This window comes from Sciurus carolinensis, chromosome 17 (assembly GCF_902686445.1).
Source record: "Sciurus carolinensis chromosome 17, mSciCar1.2, whole genome shotgun sequence".
Taxonomy (NCBI): domain Eukaryota; kingdom Metazoa; phylum Chordata; class Mammalia; order Rodentia; family Sciuridae; genus Sciurus; species Sciurus carolinensis.
In genome coordinates, this window is record NC_062229.1 from 54,569,647 (window position 1) to 54,591,738 (window position 22,092).

A 22,092-nucleotide genomic window follows, 5' to 3' on the forward strand; every position below is an offset into this window, starting at 1 on the left:
TGTCACTTTCCAAAGGTAAATGACATAATCATCCCAGATCTGCCCCTTCAGTAACTGGGGAAAAAAAATTCACACAGTGGCCACCTATCATAAGATAGAAAGTATGGGAGGAAAGAATCTTTGATAGGGATTGTCATTAGAACATGTCAGGACACACATTCAAGTTTTGATTAAGGAGCGAAACATCCTGAAGGATTTGGCACATTCTAATCAAAATTACTTAACGCAGAGGATGGAAGGCTAGTGCTTACAGTCACACGGTCAGTTCTAGACCAGTTTCTACAGAATTTAATAATCCTCCGTCCCCATCACACAAAGAATGCAAAAAAGTGGCCTCAAAACTGTCATGCAGGGTAATTGCCCAGAAATAGACCAGAGAAGACTGGCAACCCTGGAACCAGATAATTTCACCCATAATCTTATTCAAATTATCTTGATTGTATTAAAATGTAATGGGTTTCATGCTTTCATTTTCAATGTTTTGTAGATCTTTTATTGAAATGAAAGAAAAAAATTTTTTTTTCAACCTCTCCCAGATGGTTCATCTATTTGGCCATTCACTGGTGCTCCTATGGACCATCTAACTCACAGGCACTAGCCTAGGTGCAGTCTTTTCCTTCTAGAAACCAGGTAGGTTGCCAATACAGACCTGCCTCCTAAGCGCAGGCACAGACAGCTGGACAGGCATGGATACCCTTCATGCAATGAGGCGCCTGCCCTAGCAGAACCAGAATTTGTGGAAGACACATAGGAAAGACACCTGGGAAGAGGGACAACTCCTGACATCAGGTGTGAGGCCATAGGTACGGTCTTCTCCACCAGGAATCTGTGTTAGGAGAGCATATGTAAATTTGAATTTTGCTTTTTATGAATTCGATAGTCTCTGTCATGTTCCATTGAGTGAGTGCTGAATGTATATTCCCTACCACCAAATTGATGATAAAAATGGAAATTAGTTCAAATTAACCAATGGAGTTCACCTTTATTTTAAAATGGCTCTGAGACATCAAAGAAAAATAAGTGCTTTGTCTTCTGAACTTTTTTCCAAATAAAGATACCCACAGGTCAGAACATAGAAACTTGTTGCCATTGGAAAGCAAAATACAATCAGCACTTTTAAATTATAACTAACACGTATGACACAACTGTTCACTTTAATTTGATATCATCTCTTTTAAAGAGTTCCTCATATACTTCTGATTATTTTTTAATTGTACTTTATATTTGGAAGTGATTCTAGATTCATGTGTAGTTGCAAGAAATAATTGAAGAGAGATGCCACGTAGACTTTATGTGGTATTTTCTAATGGCATGTTGCAAACTACAGTACAATGTCCCAACCAGGGTATCAACATTGATTCAGTCAAGGTACAAAACAGTTGACCTTTTATAGCCACACTGACCCATCCTTACCCTTTCCCCCAACCCCAGCAACCACTAATCTGTACTCTATTTCTATAATTCTGTCATTCGAAAAAAGTTGTATGAATGGAATCATACAGCATATTTTAGGATTGGCTTTTTTTCACTCATAAAACTCCCCAAAGATTCATTCAAAGAGCGGTGAATCAATAGTTTGTTGTTTTTTTAAATTGGTAAGTCACATTCCATGGTATGGGTATAACACAGTTTGTCTAACCATTCACCCACTGTTTCTAGGTTTTGGGGGGCTATTATGATAAAGCTGCTATGAATATTCACATATGTAGGAATCTGGAAGATGATTCTAGTTGAAAATTTTTTTTCCTTTCATTTCAATAGAAGATCCACAAAACATTGAAAATAAATGTTCACAAATTTACCAGTAAGTTTTAGTTTCTCTGAGATAAATGCCCAAGATTGCTGGGTCTGGTGGTACGTATCTATAATCCCAGTGATTTGGGAGGCTGAGGCAGGAGGATTGCAAGTTCAAAGTCAGTCTCAGCAAGAGTGAGGTGCTAAGCAACTCAGTGAGATCCTGTCTCTAAACAAAATACAAAATAGGGCTGGGGATGTGGCTCAGTGGTTGAATGCTCCTGAGTTCAATACCCAATACCAAAAAAAAAAAAAAATTTCCGAAGATTGCAATTGTTGAGTCACATGACAATTGCATATTTAATTTTGTAAGAAATGGCCAGACTATTTTCCGGAATGGCTGTCCATTTTACATTTCTGCCAGCAACTGCTGTTTCCTTTTTTATTCTTTTCATATCCTATTACAGTCATTCTGTTAGGTGTGTAGTGATACTTCATGGTGGTTTGAATTTGCATATCCCTAAGGACATTGAATATCTTCTCGTGTACTTAATTGCCATCAGCATATCCTCTTTGGTAAAATCTTTCTTCATGGATTTTGTACATTTTCCAATTGGATTGTTTATTTTTAGCGTTGAGTTTTGAGGCTAGCTTCTATATTCTAAATTTGTTCTTTACCAGATATGCGGTTTGCAGATATTTTGCCCCAATCTGTGGCTTGTCTTTTCCTTCTAGTAGCACAGTGTTTCACATGCCAAAAGTTTTGTTTAAATTTTTTAAAGAATTTTTTTTTTCAAATTTTCCTCTTAGGGATTGCAGGTTTGGTGTCAGGCCTAAGCATTCTTTGCCTAGTACTAGACCCTGAAGATTTTCTCCTTTGTTTCTTTGTTCCAGAGTATCATAGTTGTATACATATACATACACACACACACACACACACACACAAACACACACACACACACACATATTACATTTAAGTCTCTGATCCAGTTTAGTTAAATTTTGTTCAAATTCTAAGGTTTAGATCAAGGTTAATTATTTTTGTTTTATTTTTTGTCATTCTGTTTTCACTTGTGGATGTGAATGTTCAATTGCTCCCGTGCCCTTTGTTGGAAAGGATATACTTACTCCCTTGAATTGTTTTTGCACCTTCATCAAAAATATATTGGGCATATTTGTGTGGATGCTGGGTCTGTATTCTCTGTTCTATTCCATCGATCTATGCATATATTCCTCCACCAGTGCACACTCACTTGGCTACGTTTATCCTATAATAGTCCTTATCATTGAGTGTTCTTTAAACTTCTTTATTCTTCTTTTTCCAAGATAATTTTACTTTCTAGGGTCTGTACCTTTCTATGTCAATTTTAGAATACTCCTGTCTCCATCTACAGAAAAAATTTAATAAAAATTCTAACACATATTCATGCATTCGTGATTAAAAAAAAACTCTAAGCAAACTAGGAATGGACAGTTACTTCCTGAAATTGTTAATTTTTTTCTGAATCAAATGATATGAACATATAATTTTTCATCTTTAGCCTTTTGATATGGTTCATTACATTGATTGATTGATTTGACACTGATGTTAAACTGCCCTTGCATATCTGGAATAAGCCCTACTGGTGATGTTGAATTATTCTTTATGTACACTGTAAGATTTCATGTGCTAAAATTCTGTTAGGGATTCTTGCATGTAAGTTCATGAGGAATATTGCTCAGTAGTTTTCTTTTTCTGTAGTGTCTTTGGTTTTATCAGAAAAACATTAGCCTCATAAAATGATGTGGGGAGAGTTCCCTCCTCTTCTATTTTCCTGGAAGACCTTGTGTAAGACTGGTATTAATTTTTTTTAAAATGTTTGGTAAAAATCTCCTGTGATACAATCTGGGCCTAGAAATTTTTTTCTGTGGGGGTTTAAGATTATTTTAATAGTTATAAAACTATTTCAGTTATCTCTTTCATCTTGGTTTGATTTTAGTAGCTTGTGGTCTTTGAAGAAATGGTTCATTTCTTCTAAGTTACTGAATTCATGAATGTAAAGTTGTTTATAATATCCCCTTATTATCTTGTTCCTGGATGTTGAACTGTATTGATATTCCTTGTCTTATTTCTGATATTATTTGTCTTCTTTTTATTTTGGTCAGTTTTATTTGAGGTTTATCAGTTTGATGAATTGTTCTTTTAGGGAGCAGTTTTTAGAGTTATTGATCTTTCCTCTACCATTTTTCTGTTTGAATTTAATTGATTTCTGCTCTTTATTATAACCTTCCTTCTGCTTGCCTTGGTTTTATTTTGCTCTCCCTTTCCTAATTTCTTGAGGTAGGAACTTAGATTATTTGAGAAACTTTTTATTTTTTCTTAATATTTGTTTTATTTATTTATTTTTATGTGATGCTGAGAATCGAACCCAGTACCTCACACATACTAGGCAAGTGCTCTACCACTGACCTATATCCACAGCCCCCCTTTTTCTTTTTAATTATGCATTTAGTGTTATGAACTTATCCCTCAACACTGCTATAGGTTTGCTCCACAATTTTTGATATATAGTCTTGTTATCATTCAGTTTTTTTTTAATTTTTAATTTTTTAAATTTTTTATTTTATTTGTTCTAATTAGTTGTACATGAAAGTAGAATGCATTTATACATTTTGATAGATCATACATAAAAGGAGTGTAATCTCTCATTTTTCTGATTATACATATTGCAGGATCACATCGATCATGCAGTCATACATGTACATGAGGTAATAATGTCTCTTTCACTCTACTATCGTTCCTTCCCCCATACCTTTTCCCCTTCCTTCACTCCCCTCTACCTAATATAAAGTAACTCTATTCTTCCCTATCTTCCACCCCCCTTATTGTGAATTGGCTTCTGCATATCATTTAGTTGTATACTTCTTAAACTTCTCTTTGACTCTTGGATTATTTAGTAGTTTGTTGTTTAATTTCTAAGTGTTTGGGGATTTTTCTACTGTATTTGTTATGGATTTTTAGTTTGATTTTATTTTTTAGAAAAGATACACTGTATCATTTCAAATCTTTTAAGTTTTTGAGGTTTGTATTATGATCCAGGATATTTCTTGTCTTGATTAATTCCATGGGAGCTTGAAAGGAATGTGTGTTCTGCTACTATTGGGTGAGGTGTACTTTTAAATGTCATTGGATCTTATTTGTTGATGGTCTTCAGATCTTCTATATCCTTGCTGACTTTCTTTTTGGTAGTGTACCAAATGCTGGTTGTGGAATTCACAAGTCACCAATGTTATCACACGTGTGTCCATTTCTACCCTCAACTCTATTAGTTTTGCTTCCCGTATTTTGCAACTCTGTATTTTGGTTCAAGCACATTTAGGTTTTTTATGTTTTCCTATGGAATTGATTCCCTTATCATTATGGAATGCTCCTCTTCACCAGAAGCAAATCTCTTTGCTCTGAAATCAACATAACTACTCCTACTTAAAAAAAAAAAATTAATGTTTATATGGTATATTTTTCCCATCCTTTTACCTTCAACATACTATGTCATTGTATCTCAAGTGAGTTTCTTGCAGTCAGCGTATGATGGGATCGTGTTTATTCATTTGTGTTTTATCTGCAACACTGATCCAATCTCATGCACTCTGTCTTTTCATTAGTAAAATTAGGCTATTCACATTTAAGATAATTAATGACGTATTAAAGTTTAAATCTTCCTTCTTCCTGTTCATTCTGTTTCTCATTCCTCGGTTTCTCTTTTCTGACCTTCCTATGAGTTAGTATTTAGATAGACCTCCTTACATAGTCTTCTTGTGGTTGCTTTAGTTATTACAATATAAACGTGATTTACCATAGCCTACTGGTATCAGCATTTCCCATGTCCAGGTACATGTAAAAACCTTATTTCTTTTTTGTTCCCTTTATCCACACCCTTTTAAAATAGAACTGTCTAAAGTATTTCCCCACTAGACCTTGGCTCCACATCAGTGTTATGACTGTTGCTTCAACCAGCAAATCTGATTCAAGAATCTCCCGAGACTTAGAGTATTCTATTATATGTATCCTTGTTTTTTTCTTATTCTTTCTGAAGTTCCAAGCCTTCTTCTGTTACTTTCTTTCTATTTCAAAAACTTACTTTAGACATTTCTTAAGGGTCAATTTGTAGGCAACAAATTCTCATAGTTTTCCTTGGATTTGAAGGTGTCTTTAATTCTCTTTCATTCCTGAAGGAGATTTAAAGAATTAATTTGAATAACAGCAAAGAATGAATTAATTCTTTAGTTAACATGTTATTAACTTTTGAATTTGTTATTAATTAATTTGTTATTATTCAGTGGCAGATATAGTCACTGGCACAGAAACCTGGATGGATCATTCTTTTCTTTTGGAACTTGAAAAATATTATCCTACTTCCTTCTGATTGCCATGATTTCATATAACAAATCTGCTGTTATTCAAATTAGTGTTTCATATAAATAGTGTGTCCTTCCTCTCTGGTTACTTTCAAGACTTTTTTGTCTAATTATATTTATGATGTGTGTTGGCACAGATTTACCCTACATGGAGTTTGCTTAACCTCTTAAATATGTGTATTTATGCCTTTCACCAATTTGGGGAGTTTTCAGCTAAGATATCTTTAAATTCATACTCAGACCCATTCTGTCATCTCCTAGGACTCTGACATTATGCATGCTAGCTGTTTCTTTATTGTCTCACATGTCTCTGAGACTCTGTTCATTTTGTTCCAGTCTATTTTCTTTCCGTTATTCAGTTTGGGTAATTTTCACTGCTCTTTCCTGAAGTTCATTGATTCTATTTACTGTCACCTTCACTACTACTGAGCTGATCCAGGAGCTTTTTATGTTGGTGATTGAACTTTTCATTCAATAATATCCATTGGGCTCTATTTTATGACTTCTACTTCTTTGCTTAGATATTCTATATTTGCATTTGTTTCAAGATATTTCCTAATTGGTCTTGAAATAATTTTATAATCCCAACATCTGATTCACATCAATATGGGCTTCTGTTGCAATTGCGTTTTCCCATTCATGTCATGGTTTTCCTGGTTCTTGGGATGATAAGCAATTTTCTTCTTCTTTTTGCATTTCTGAGCATTATGGATTATATACTAGGGGACTCTGGATCCTATTTAACATTTTTTCTTTTAGTCTGTTGAGGTATAGCACAAGGACTGAGTGTATATATACATATAAAGACCAACTTCCTGTTCAGTCCCACACAAACCAGGGAGAGTTGGTCTATTGTTGTTAACTGGTATTTGGTTAGAGTGTAGAAGATGTCACAAAGATTTCTGTGGTCCTTTTGGCTGGGGGAAACAGGGTTTTCTTGGAAGTTTTTGTTTTGGGTTTGTTTTGTTTTTGTTTTTTGACTATGCCTGCTATTGATCCACATGGGGGTCTTTAGAATGTCCTATTTAGGATGTATGGAGATCAATAAGGACATGAGGGAACTCACTTGCATGTTTTTAAGTCCCAAGGCTCCTTTATAGGTCATCTTCTCTTTTCCATCATTCAGAGTCTTTCCATACTTGTTTGTTGCATTATGCCCAGGGTTTTATTGTTATAAAGGGAAGAACCTGATTGATACATGGCTGTCCTACATTGGCAGAATCAGAACTCTGGATTATTTTTTACACTCAAAACTACTCCAATTCACAATAACTATAAACTGAAAGTCAATTTTAAATAAAATCTTTCCATTTCCTCTAGCAATTTTTTTTTAATTCATAACACTTCATACCTCCAAATATCACCCTGCCCTTAGTTCTTTGGGGAAGCTCCCTGAAGAAGGCTTGGGTCGACTAAGCATCTTTTCTTTTTAATTTTGAAAACAATGTTTAAAACATTGGGAAAAAGGTAAACTCCTTATCCAGACAATGGTCAAACAAGGGAAAAGTTCCTATAGAAACCTAATTTATTTTTTCTACCTAAGCCTAGAAAAAAACTACAAATGAACATTCCCATATACTTGTTCTTTGAAAAACTACGCCCTTGCTTCTCCCTCCTAAAAATAAAATGGTATTTTCCTCCCAAAATTGAAGCTCAGATGTCAACTCTCACTGTGTCCCAACTAGAATGAATTTCTCTGAATCCTCCTTTGTTCACTTCCTTGGAGACACCCAAACTAAGGGCTTACAGCTAGGGTAGCACCAATGCTACCCTGCATTTGGTCCAGGGTTTTTCTCCAGCACATGCCCAGTACCCCACAGAAGCCTACCTTGGTCAATGCCCTCAGCCCCTACATGGAAGGGGAAGAAAAACCCTATGTGGAAGCTCCAGTGAAGAAATATGGGCAATATCAGCTATGAGTTCCACATGGTCTCACAGATTATAGTTGCCACCATATCTCCCACCCAAACTCAGTTGGCCCTGTAGAGGTAGTTTAATGGGGCTGATATATTTAAAGGTAATTGAAGGGGAAAAGAATTTATTTCATAGAAATGTATTTTAGGAATTTTTCTAGAATGCTCTAACAGGAAGAGAAACTCATCTCCCATTTCTTTAAGATTCTCCTTTAACATATCTTCCTTCTGTTCCACCACATTTATGGAACAGGCAATTCTTGGAACATTGAACATACTGGTAGTACCATCTTTCTTCTTGTAAAGCTTATCCCTAATCCAGACAAGTTACCCCAACAGCTATCCCAATGATGACTTAATCAATTGTAGCAAATGTAACAATTGGAAATAAAAAGTGAGCTTGACTTTCTTTGAAACCTCAGCAAGAACCACATTTTTTCAAGGGTGTCCTCAGAGGTGTCAAGGATATATAGGATGCGCCTGGAGCAAGAGCAAACCTGTCAGTGCAATTGTTCCAAAACTAGCAAAGATCTGAACTGAACATAATTATTTTAGCCCTATCATTTTATAAGTGCCTCTTAATAAATATTCCACATCCTAGAGCTCCAAGGGCCACAGTGATTGGGTAACACATTGGTGAGATTTTTTTAATTAAGCTAGATGAATTGGAAACAATCCCTGTTGTTTCCAATAAGGAAACAGGGGTGTGCCAGTCCCTGACGCTCCTGCCCAGCAGCAGCCCCTACCTCCTTGTTGGTCCTGTCGGCTTGCACCAAAGTTCCATTCAGGCAGGGTTCCACGTAGTGAAGCTCCTCATTATACTGCAAAGGGAAGAAACAGCCAAGAGGAAATATTTAATTAAGGAGTCAAAGGGTCCTAGTTACTAATTGAAGGGCACATAATCACACGAAAAAAAGCAGCACAATCATAGGTTCAATTTATTCACATAAAATGACTTTCCCCAGGGGTACCTCTACAGACAATTGTAAATAAGTAACTCAAAACAAATTTCTTCCTGCTTATTGGAAGAAGAAACTTCTAGAGCCCATGCTGGACTATGGCAGGTTTCAGGATGTACACTATTAACCAACTCTCCTTTTAGGGTGGCCCGAGGTCCTAGAAGTTCCTTGGGCATGACTGGCAAGTGGGAGGAGACCATTCCAGGGCTAGCCAATACAGCTACAGCTCCTGTCTTTGGCTTCATGGAACCAAGGGACACATGTGTGAGTCACATGAGTGGGGACAGACTAGAGAAAAGGAGAGGTCATGGTGTTCTCCTGTTGCTCTTGAAAGGTATGAAAGCACTGGTCATGGCATTGCTTATAAACAGTGACAGCCCTACCCTGCCTTGCCAATCTACCTTCCCAGCCTTTTTGACTCCTGAGTCCCCAGAATATGATTCCTTTATTTGTGTCCAAATGTCATAACTAGGAAGAAGAAATTTAAGTGTTCTTATCTTCATTTCTCTAATCAAGCTTAATTCTCTCATTATAGCTACATTGGTCCTTCTAAAAGATGAATCTGGCCATGTCACCTCTTGTTAAACCCGCTCATAGCCTCCCCTTGCTCTGCAGATGAACCTTTCTAGGCCCTTGAAGACCAGTAGAACATCTTTACTCCTTAGTCCTCCTGAAACATATTCTGACCAGTCCTAATTCCCTGCCTATCCTCTGACCTGCCCCATCCTTTCCTTCTGACTTCCACCACAGGGCCCTCTGCCTGGAGCCCTGGCTCTGACATTACCCCTCTCTGGCTAACTCCTGGTCATCCTCTGGGTCAGTTTATTCTCACCCCCTCTGGTCAGGCACTGGGTCAGACCCCTCTCCAATATACTCCTTATAAATTCAAACTTCCTGTTGCCTGCATCCCCCACCAAAAGGTGGAACCATGTCCTGAGGGTCTACATCTGGTCCCTTGGTGTGTTCCCTGTGGCAGAGACAGGGCTGGGCCCACAGGAAATGCCCACAGACCATTTGTTCAATGAGAACATCACAGTATTTCTACTTTATAAGCTGAAGAAGGTCAGACCTCTAAGGAAGGAGACCAGAACCATCTCTCACAGGCCCAGCTCTTGAATAAAGTCTGGCTAAGAAACCTGGGCTTTCAGACTATGGTAAGCAAGGATCAAGGTGGGGTTGTAAACAGGAGTGAGTGAAATAAAGGGTGAGCTTGGGACAATCACTGGGGATACAACAGAGGCAAACTTGATTGCAACAGCAGTTGGGATGCATTGGCTTCATGTGCAGAGGCTTCCTAAGCCAACAGGAACAGAGTCAGCACAAAGAGTAAGGAAGGGGTGGAGTCCAGGTTCAAGTTCAGATTCAAGTCCAGGTAGCCTGACCTATGGTCCTTACCTCAGGATCTCAAAGCCCCAGCATCTCCCCTCTAGCCCTCAGGCCTCTGTATTTCCCCATCCATCTGACTTTTACACTCTTTTAAATCTTTGTTTCTGGTTATATAGAAGCACTTGAAAATTTTTATCTAATTTTAGAGCTTCAGTATCCTCTGATGAAGCATAGAGATGAAAAAATGTATTTATGCAGCCAAGTGTGGTAGTACACATCTTTACTCCTAGTCACTTGAGAGGCTGAGACAGGAGGATCTCAAGTTCAAGATCAGTCTAAGCAACTTAGTGAGACACTGTCTCAAAAAATAAAAAGACTGGGGATGTAGCTCAGTGTTAAAAGCACTCCTGGGTTCAATCCCCAGTACCAACCCCCATCAAATGTATTTACGCAATTCTGAAGTTTGCCACTGAGAAGTGGGAGTGGGACTGTTGTCAATAAATGGAAAGTCATTTCAGGTTCCTGGAAGCATTTGTGCAGATTGACATGAAGGAGAACTTCTCCAAAGTTCTCATCCATATTGAACAGACACTGGAAGTTACGAGGAACCAGCCATTCCCCTCCCCTCCATCTCTTTTGCTAACTGATTTGGTTCAGATTAATGGGATGCCTTCCTAAGGCCTGGAAGCATCAACAGGATCAGCCAACTGAGTGGCTGTTGGTCAGGCTGCTTGGACTTGAACCTGGACACTACCAGCTATCCAGTGCTGGCTACTTGCTTTCACAATCAGTCTGCAAGAGGGGTGGTCAGGTGACGTGATCCCAGTCAATGAGACCTCTGGGGAAGTTTGCTGGGCACTTGTAAACTTCATCCTGCTGTTAAAGGAAACTTTTTTATATATCCCTGCCCCTTCTTTCCTCCTTGATATGCTATTGTGAAATTGCAGCAGCCATTTAGCAAAATGAGGTGGCAAGAAAAACAATGAAAGCCCAGGGAGGAAGTCAGCATGGGTCTTTGATGACACCACTGTACCAAGATTGCAATTGCTTCCTCCAGGCTCCTTACACGAGATTGTTAGATGCTCACATGCTGAAGCAACCTTTGTCCAGCTCTGTACCTCAGTGCCCCACCTTTCTTCACTGAGGTTTCCTCCTTGATTCTCCCTCATTTTATTCTTCCATTTTCCAGATAAATTTAAAAACTTCACCAATATCCTATCTCATACATACTCTCAAAGCTGACTCCTACAGAGTTGGGACTCAGGATATTTGGGTCCAAGTCCTTCTCCTGCCATGTACTATATGGTCTTGGGGAGGTCACTAAACCTCTCTGATCCCTAAAGAAGGTGCTAATTCATTTTCTGTTTACCCCCTTGGGACTCCGGCAGGGATTCATTGAGACATCAGATCTGAAAGGACTTTGCTGATGCAGATGCCTGTATCTATGGGGGATCGCAGAAGGGGTTTAGAAGTAAAGAAGGCTGAGAGGTTCTTGCCCTCATCAGGGAGGTACATGTGAGGTAATCAAAACCATGTTTGCTGTCACTGAGCACACCATGGCCACAATAGAGGAATCTGCTCTTCTGAACCTCAGCCAGCTTGTTAGTGGCATCATCGAAGCTTGCAGTTTCGCTAATTTCCCTGGACTGCATCGGGATAAAGCTATGCTGAGCAATCTGGTCTGTTTCAGCAAAGAGAGCAGGGCTCAGCCATGTGTAGAAGGGAGCCTGAGCAACAGGCAACTGTACCCAGGAGGCTGCCGGTGAGCATGCACATCAATCTGACCCTCCCTAGGGGACACCAAGGATGCCCTGCAGATGAAGCTGCTTCCAGATCACTAGCAGCTGTCCATTTGGAAACCTGTGGGCTTGTCCATTTTGATGGATCTTCCCCCACATTTCTCTTTGGTGAAATACTGATGCAGGATGGCTATATCAATAGGCAACTAAAGATGGCTCACCAACTAGCCAGAAGACACAAAGGCCTTATAAACAGCGCTCTTTCATCCTTTCTTAAGTAATCTGATATTAGTAATCTAAGGAAGAAGACACAATAGACATCCTCACTGGCTAGATGCACTTTCCTCTTCTCATTTTCTTTTACTTCCTCCCACTGAACCTAAAGAACCACTCAACCTTCTTCCCCTGCCACTGCCAAAGTGCTTAGTCCTTCCTGCACATTACTGGGAAATAGGGAGAGTCTATTGACAGGCAGGACAGGAGAGGGCCCAGACAGCCCTGCAGAAGGTCCAGCCCAGACTGCCAGCTTCTGTTGCCACTTACAGAGCTTGAGAACTGCCACCTAACCCACAAGGCCGAAGCCCCCATCATCTTTGTTCCCCCGGCCCTATTGGATTTCCTCTTCCAAATCACACAAGGGTAGCACAGTTGAGCTAAAGTAACTGAGGCAGACAGACTCGGTTCCAGCCCTGGTGCTGCCTGATACACACTATCCAGGTGACCAGGGTCAAGGCATCTCAGCTCTTTGCACTTTAGTTTTTTGTGTTGGAAAAACATGGATTCTCACTGCCCCTGTGTCAAGTGAGGATAAAATGAGATCATTTGAGAGTCAGCACAGGACCCACATGTAGGGAAGAGAAAGAAGGCCACTGCGTGTGCACACAGGGTGCATAGAAAAGACAGAATATAGATACGTGAGCCTGGTATGTAAAGAGAGAAAGGCCAACAGATAATACCCTCCAACACTAAGGTGGATGGATGATGGCAAAGTGGCCCACTCTTGGGAACAGGGGTCACATGCCCTTGGCCTCCTCTGGAGGAGAAGACAAAGTACTGCCACACTTTGCGCACAAGTGACAGTCTAAATGCCTAAGTCAGGAACCCAGGGTGCCTGCAGCTCAGGGTTCCTTCCCAGGGATCAGGTCTGTAGCAGAGGGTTTGCTTCCAAATCCCCTCCCAGGAAGGAAACTGCCATGGAATCCTTCATGCCTTTATCTACTCACTGAATATTAACTAATCACCTACTACGTGCCAGAGAAGTAAAACAGTGGCTAAATTTGCTTGTGATCCTCATGAAGGAGTGATCATAAATCACTTTTTCTTCATTAATAAATCAATATGCTCATTGCCTCTGAAGGTACTGTCTTCTTTTCATTTCTGTGATAAAAAGGGCCTATCTGTGATGTCTACTGAGGGATAAAAACAGGTTTGAGACAAACCCATGATGCTCTTGGGTTTTAGACTACATCACACAACCCTCTTCTTTAGGGAACTATCTCTCTCCCCCAAGATCAACCATCAAACTCCATGATCACAAGAGACCCATCACCAGATTCCTTTTCTCTTCTCTTGTCCATCTCTTTAAACAGTCCCTGTATCTCCTCTTTTATGACCACAACCCAATCCTGAGTGAGGAGGTTAAGGATGATCTTAAATAGTAATGGTAAGTTTTAACTTTCATTAAATGAATGGCCAGAACATTCTGGAGAAGAACCTGAAAACACAGTCCCTGGACTGGACCTTCCCACCAAGGTTCCACAGTCGTGCAGGATCGTATCATCCTTGGCTCATGCACACTGGAGTTCAAAGTGAAGGACACTTTGAACAGAACACTTTGAATGGGACAGTGAAGGACAGGTGACATTGGGTTCCGGATGCTCTTGAGGAACCTGAACCCTGCTTAATGTTAGATGCTGGTCTTGAGGGGTGAAAGCCATGCAGCCTTCGGGCTGAACAAAAGATCATCAGTCACCTAGAAAGACTCTACTAGGAAGGGAGAGACTGTCGGGAGGGTCTTAACACATCACCCTGAAGCTGACACCTCCACATGCCTCCATGGCCTCCAGGTGATGCCCCACTTCCTCCATGTGGTCAACCAGACTTGACCTGACTCTCAATCCAGTCCCATTTTATTCATCATCACCCATATGGCCCCCTAACCATCCACATTCACCCCGACCTCAATATGCTCCAGACACAGGGAACTTCTTCAAGAGGAAGTGGGGATGGGGTTCCTACAACCTGCAGATGGCCCTGCCTCCTCAGTCCTTAACTACTTCCTGCCTCCATCCCTGACCTACCCCATCACACAGGCCCAATACCCACTGAGCTTAAAGTGTCCACTTGGTCAACACTTCTTCCAAAAGGCCATCGCTGAGTTCCCAGCTGGTTGCATGTCCTGTCTCTCTGTCCCCTCCCATCCTCCCTCCAAGACTGGACTGGCCACACTGCATCTGGAGGCCTGCTTCCCGGCTGCAGCACACCCGGTGCCCCCACACACAAAACCCCCAAGGACCAGGGGGACAGTCAACCCAGCTCCATCATTTATAAGGGCAGCCCCAGCGCACTTCACGCGGAGTACTCAACGATATTTGTTGAATGAATGAATCAGACTAAAGAAACGAAAGGCCACAATTGGAGAGAAGATCACTAATGGGCAAGACAAGGAACAAAGCCAGGAAAAAAAAAAAAAAAAAAAAAGTTGGCACAGAGACAAAAAAATATGATGAGAATCTCTCCTCCTTTCAAAAAACACATAAATAAACAAGAAGAAAGTAAGTAACTTATAGAGAATCCAAAGTTCCACAAAAGCCCCACGTCCTTAAAATGTTGGCATGCTCATGTAATGTAAGAAACGGATGCAAAATTACTGGGACGCCATTAAATATTTTTATGGTGTTACTGGTGTACTTTTGATTAAATAACCTTTAGAAGGAAAATGTGTAGGGATTATGTAATGAAGCAGATGAGCCCACACCATGCTCACCAACACAAGGCATGCGGGGATCCTTTTGCATTACAAAAGCTTCTTATGTAATTTGAAACATGACCGGAGGTAATTAGTAGAACAAATGAGCACTGAAAGAAAATACCATCCGCATACTTTCAATACGGAATCGATTACTTTAAAAGGCAAATCCACAGCAGGCGAAGCACTGGAGAAACAGTTCTAAAGAAAATTCTGCAAATTAAAACCAGGGCACCAGAAAGTTCTGGGATGAACTAACAAATCATGCTCTTCTCTCTTCCACTCTGCACAGACGCGGGCTGCAGGAGCCATTTCAATTGATTTCACAATATCAGCCCAGTTAATACTGTGTTCATTTAACGCACGGCTTAGGCTTCTATAAAATCATTTTCCAAGTGTTGGCATCAGAATTAGCACCCTCATTTTTATGATAATATTGTTCATTTAATGCATGGCTTGGAGTTAGACTTCAAAGTGAATCAGAAAAATATGCCTTTTCTCTTGTCAGAGACATCTCTTCATGCACCAGTGATTTGACCTGAAATTTTAACTTTGTACAAAATCACTCTCATATTTCACCTATTCTTTTATAATTCAGTTAGTTGAATAGCTTTAGTTAGATTTTGTAATACCCTGCCCATCAAAACTCAAACAATTTTTAATATTAGCCTTTTTAGGTTTATTCTCTGGAAAGATCTGGATCAGAAAATTTTCAGCAGGATATATAAAAGGGGCTTCACAATGAACTTCACAAAATGTAAAACCGAAAGTCTCTTCCTGCTATTTAAATCTCCCTCTGCCCTCCTCCATTATGGCACTGAATACCAAATGACAATGACAAATTTGATTTTGTCATCTACAGTACACAGGGGCTTCTGATACTGAAACTAGATTGCAGTCTTTACTTTTATATCCTAAAACAATGAAATGTCTCCTCAAACATCTATCAGCAAGCAAGGGAAGATTGACAGTATAATGAATCCTGAAGTGATAATGTCTCCTGTGCATGGAACCCAGCCCACGAGAACAATGTACTCCAAGAGATTGGCAGGGCATTTGGGATGGAACTGCAAATATTCCATCCTCCTGCACTTGCAAGAACCTGCAGGGGGTGGGTCATGCTCTGGACAGGAAGCGGGTGACCATTTTAAGCAGATGGAGGGGAAACCCATACCGTTTTTTCAAGAGCAGATATGCATGATAGAAACAGGAGGAAGAAGGGAAGAATAATAGAAGGCAAAACTGGTGAAAGGCACTGAGCATTGGGGGAGATAATAGGAGGGAATATAAATGGAAACTTGCTAAGTAGGAATCTACTCTTATTTACTACCCTCTAACTGTTGGTAAGTGTGTAAGCATTACACCACTGATGGACATTCTGGTAAACTTCAGGGCATACCCTTTGATGCAGCAATGTCACTTCTAGGGTTTATTCCATAAAAGCACACTCAAAAATATATGCATTCCAGAGGGCTGGGCACAGTGACATGATCCCAGAGGCTCAGGAGACTGAGGCAGGAGGATTGCAAGTTCAAAGCCAGCCTCAGTAAAAGTGATGCACTAAGCAACTCAGTGAGACCCTGTCTCTAAATAAAATACAAAATAGGGCTAGGGATGTAGATGAGTGATTAAGTGCCCCTGAGTTCAATCCCTGGTACCAAATTATACATACACACATTCCACTCAGTGCATTCCAAGCAATGAAGAATCTGTGTACTGAATAGAAAATAGATCCATTACAGCAGAATGTCCAGCAAAGGTGGGCTGGTTAATCATACAATGCCCACTATATGTGATGGAATGCCTTGCTATTCAAATATGTTTAATTGCTATAAGAGTGTAGAGGCAAATTACTGCATATTCTGTAAAGCATAATTCAATTTTTGTAAAAAAAAAAAATGTGCATTTATATACAGAGAAAAATCTGGAAGAAGCTGTGCCAAATGGAAGGGAATCGGAAACATTCCTGACTTGTTTAAATTTTTTTACATATGGCCAGTCTTGGTGGCACACGCCTGTAATCCCAATGGCTTGGGGTGGCTGACATAGGAGGGAGGATCATGAGTTCAAAGTCAGCCTCAGCAACTTAGCAAGACCCTCAGCAATTTATGAGAACTGTTCCTAAATAAAATACAAAAAAAAAAAAAGAAAAAAAAGGGGCTGGGATGTAGTTCAGTGGTTAAGTGCCCCTGGGCTTAAACCTCAGTAACAATTTTTTTTTTTTTTTTTGCTTAAGTTACCTAAATGTAGGTAAAGGGAAAGATGTGAAAAGTTAATATCAATTAATAGTTCCTTTATGACCTTGGCCTTCTAATCTAAATTCACTAAGGTTTCCTTACACATTAGGGGACAATGTTTATGATTCTACTATTGAGGCTTCAAATAATAGATCAGAGTATATTTTGGTTGTCACAATAATTATGTAAATGGTCTTAAGTTGATTGCTTATGTTGAAAACCAACAGATGTACTGTGAAGGTTAATGGGACCTCCAAAGGGTTTCTTTCTTTAAAGGACAATTTGGGGTAAAGTAAGAAAAAAAGATTCTTAAGTGTTAAGAGAATGACTGGCATGTCTACTTTTAATTATCTTAATCACCCTCTCTTCATTATTGAGTTGACACTGTTTGAATATCTTAATGAACTAACATAGATTATTTCAATCGATTGGTTTTGTTAACGGAACAATAAATCCTGACTGATAAAGGGTGCCCAATGTAATTAGTTAACTCTTCTTATTACATGAATTTCTGATATTTCTGTAATGAGTAATTAAAGATTAATAAGAAAGATAGTTTCAAATTAGCTGCTTCTTATCAGTAAATGCTTCAGGATGTGTGGGGATCAGACCACATTTGCATATTCGCCAGGCTGGCAACTAGAGTCACTATTTCTGATTAGAAAACCCAAGGTTCTCACTAGCTGAAAACCTCCTCCCCAGGAACAGTTGCCTGGGACATATCACTTCTAGTAAGGTGGACATAAGGACCAGTCGTATCCCTTTACTTCTGCACAAGAAACAAGCACCCCATAAAGCCAAGGCTTAGCTATGCCACTTCTTCTGACTGTGTGACCTTGAGACAGTCACCTCTGCTTCTTCATGCCTCTGTGTTCACGCCATGCAGACAGAGCTGGGTAAAGAATCAATGAGAAAAGCTACAGAGGACACTTGACCAAGGGCTTTGCATGGTGGATGCTCTGGAGAAGGCAGCTAATGTTATTTATTCCACAAATACGGAAACTCCTATTGTAAGACCCTGCCTCAAAATAAAACATAAAAAGGGCTGGGGCTGGGGCTTGGTGGTTGAGCGTCCCTGGGTTCCATCTGCAGTACCTACGTAGAGTAAAATAAAAACCTGAAGCTGTACGTTCTATTGCACTATGGCTATGCCCTTTTGTTCTGAGAGTCTTTTATTAGAAGAGAAATGTAAGCGGAGCATTCAAGCAACTCCTCTGCGACTTCAGTGTACTTCCACACCTGAGCTTTCATGCAGGAGGCTGTCCTGACGTAGGGTTCTAGAACAACACACTCTGCTCGAGGGTCTGCCGTGTAGACCACGGGAGCGATGTTCCCAGAACACTCCAACTTTCCTAACCTATGAGGTAGGCAGAGAGTTCTGTGCAAGAGTCTGATACAGGCGCACCGCCTCAGACAATCCCGACAGCAAACCCCAGGGCAATGTGAGTGCACCCACTTCACAGTGGAGGAGCTGATGCTCAGACTACAGCGGTCTGCCCGGAAACACAGCCATAGTAGATCTGCATTCCAAACTCAGCTCGGACTCCAAAGCAAAGCCCTTTTGCCATGCCTCCTCCATTGCCTCCTGCTACCACCCCATGTTCCAAACAGACCACGGCAAGGCACAAGTGCTAGCCACACCTGAACACCCAGTTAGGTACACAAGGAAAAGAATCAAGCTCATTGGAAAGAGAGTGGGACCTAAGGGACATGACGAGAATGGCACTAAATAACGGGAGAGAAGAAGAGAAAGAACCGTGAATGGCAGTCTAGGTAAGAGCTCCTTCTCAGGCTGATGTCACTGCCCAGCCTTGGTTTGCTTCCTGGATCTCTGATTTCGCAGCCCTGGGACCACAGACAAGTTACCGCCACTCTCTCCATCTCAGCATCTCCATTTGAAAATGTGACAAACGCAGCCCCTCCCTCCCAGAGCTGCAGAGGGGAGCGAAGATGTGCAGCTATGAAGAGTGAGGCGCCAGCAGGCACTTCGTAAGTGCCACCTTCGTTTCGCAAGCTGAGATAAAGTGCTGAGAGCTGGAAACCGCTCTCTACCTTCTAGTCAATTCTTCACTGCTTTTATTATTCTCATTGTCATCAGGCTAATCCAGCTTAAAGCTCATTTTCCATGAAAGAAATTCTAGCAGTGTGAGGAAGACCTCCCTAGGTCCATTCCCCAAGGCTCTGGAAAGGCTGGCTTCCTGGGAGCACCCGATCTGGTGCTGCTCTTCCAGAGGAGAGGGGCTGAACACCAGGTTGGGACAGGAGACACGCTCAACGTCATTCCCTGTCTTTGAAAGCCATTCACTGTCCATGACTCAATCATTGCACAGGGGACTAACCAGCCTCTGAGGCACTGTGTATACAACCGGGATAACAATGCCACTTTGTTGCTGCTGAAAGAGCAAGTGAATCCCAACTGCAAAGTAAACACAAAAGAGCAAGGCACTGTGGTGCACGTCTGTAATCGCAGGGACTCGGGAGGCTGAGGCAGGAGGATCACAGGTTCAAAGCCAGCCTCAACAACGTAGTGAGGCCCTAAGCAACTTAGTGAGGCCCTGTTTCTAAATAAAATATAGAAAAGGGCTGGGGATGTGGCTCAGTGGTTAAGTATCTCTGGGTTCAATCCCCAGTACCTCCCACCCCCCCCCCAAAAAAAAAAGAAAGAAAGAGATAAAAGAGAAAACAGAAAACAGCTTCACTCACAGCAATGATGTTGAAGAAGTCATCATCCCCCAGGGTATCCAAGATGGATGAAACTGTTTGCTTGGCGATAGTCAGACGGAGTCCTTTCATGCTACCGCTGACGTCAACTAAGATGACCACATCTTTTGGAGAAGTCGCTGCCTGGATGTACCTGGGGCAGGGGAAAATTAAGTACAAATGAAAACTGGCTTCTCTTCAACTTCTCTTTCTTAAACAACAAGAGATTGACCATCGCCTACCATTTTCGGTTCCTGCAGTCAAAGGCAATGACTCCATTCTCATCTGGTTCCCATTTAATCCCTAGAAGAAAAATGGGGTCATAAGAAACCCAGAAACTTCAAATATTTACTCATTGCATTTTGAGGCTGTTCTGCTTCACTGAATGAAGGGACAGGGTGAAAAGAATCACAGGCAAAGACCGGCACTGGGGTTCATCATGTGTTCCACGATCAAGGCACTCTTAGTCCTAAGACTTAGAGTGACACAGCCTGAGTCCAGTTGCTCCAGAAACCTACTGGGGAATGGAGACATCCTTAAGGCCATACTGTTCCTGAGAGAGGATGTGACCCAGGCTAGAGATAAGGTAGTCAAGGTCGTTTCTCACTGTCTAGCAAGTTGTTGGAGTGGGTGACATCATTCATAGATCCCTAGGCAGAGTCTGGTCCCATCCCTGGACACAGGTGAGGCAATGTGCACAGCATGGGGGTAGAAATCATATGATGTGGTGCTTCCACCTCGGAATATGCACAGGTCTATTCCTGTTTTTAAAATCAAGAATGTTGCTGTTTTTAAAACCAAGAGTGTTGGCCTGACTTTCCACACTGAAATGAAATAAAAATGGCTCTAATTATGCCACATAATAGAGTTTGAATTTCAGGTCCTGAAGCCTAAGGAATTTTCTCCATGTATAAAACAAGATCCAACACCCTTAGTCTTGTGGCTGGCACATGGCTCAGGGTGTATCCAAGGGTGACCACGCTCTGTATTTGCAACTTATTTTTTCAAAATAGAAGTTCATTTAAAAAGAAGGCATTTGCTTCAGCAAACACTCTGCGGGACAGTGGACACACAGCAGTGATAGAGAAAGATGGACCAGGCTCCTGCCTGCTCTCGGGAGACCTCACATCTAGCAGGACACAGACACAAGTACTAGAGATGTCGTAAACAAGAAGTGCTGAATGCTCTGTTAATGTTTAAAAGGTGAGTCTAATCCAATCCCTGAGGTGAGGAAGGTATCCTTGAGCTTATGATGGAACTACGGTGAGCTACCTTTGCTGCCATAATAACGGACTATGGGCTGGGAGTACATTTCTTGGTTTTTGTTTGTTTTTGTTTTGTTTTTGGTACCAGAAATTGATCTCGGGGGTGCTCAACCACTGAGCCACATCCCCAGCCCTTTTATAAATTTTTTTATTTTGAGACAGGGCCTCACTTAGTCACTGAGTCTGGCTTTGAACTTGGAATCCTCTGGCCTCAGCTTCCCAAGCTGCTGGGATTATAGGCAAATGCCACTCTATTTATCAGGTGTACACTTCTTAACAGAAAAGTATTCTCTCACAGTTCTCGAGGCAAAATGTCCAAAATCAGGTTGTCCACAGGGCTATGCCCCCACTAAAGGCTCTATGGAAAACTCTTCCCTTGCCTCTCCCCAGCTTCCTGTGGGCTCCCAACAGTCCTCAGTGCCCTTGACTTACATCTGCATCACTTCAGTCTCTGCCTCCATCTTCACATGACCCTCTTCCCTCTAAGTCGATGTAACCTCCAAGGACACCAATCATATCAGATTTAGAGCCAACCTAATCCAATGTGATCTTATCTCGATTTAACTAATTTCAATTGCTAAGACTCCATTTCCAAGAAAGGTCACCTTTTGAGGCTCCAGCTTGACACTATTCAACCACCACATATAGGTAGGGACTTCTCAAACAAGAAGGGGGGGGGGGCACAGAAACACCACAGAAAAGAACACCTGAGGAGGCAAGAACCAGATGTGCAAAGGTCCTGAGGCTGAGAAGAGCATGCCAAGTTCAAGGAACAGAAGGAAAACTGGCCTGACTGTGCTTAGACAAAGTCCATGCTAGAGGAGAGAGGTGCAGCAGAAAAAGCACAAGACCCCGG

At 41.0% G+C, this 22,092-nt stretch overlaps 1 protein-coding gene across 2 annotated transcripts in view; it reads right to left on the reverse strand.

The window, feature by feature from the left end:
• The window catches only part of Cacna2d3 (calcium voltage-gated channel auxiliary subunit alpha2delta 3), an 885,854-nt gene that overhangs the window by 472,051 nt on the left and 391,711 nt on the right, over positions 1–22,092 (reverse strand). For both annotated transcript variants that reach the window (XM_047531971.1, XM_047531972.1), the window contains exons 7-9: positions 20,214–20,274; positions 19,975–20,125; positions 8,789–8,863 (exon numbers count right to left, since the gene is read on the reverse strand). In XM_047531971.1, coding sequence (XP_047387927.1) covers positions 8,789–8,863; positions 19,975–20,125; positions 20,214–20,274 — 287 coding nt within the window. The remainder of the gene's footprint in view (positions 1–8,788; positions 8,864–19,974; positions 20,126–20,213; positions 20,275–22,092) is intronic.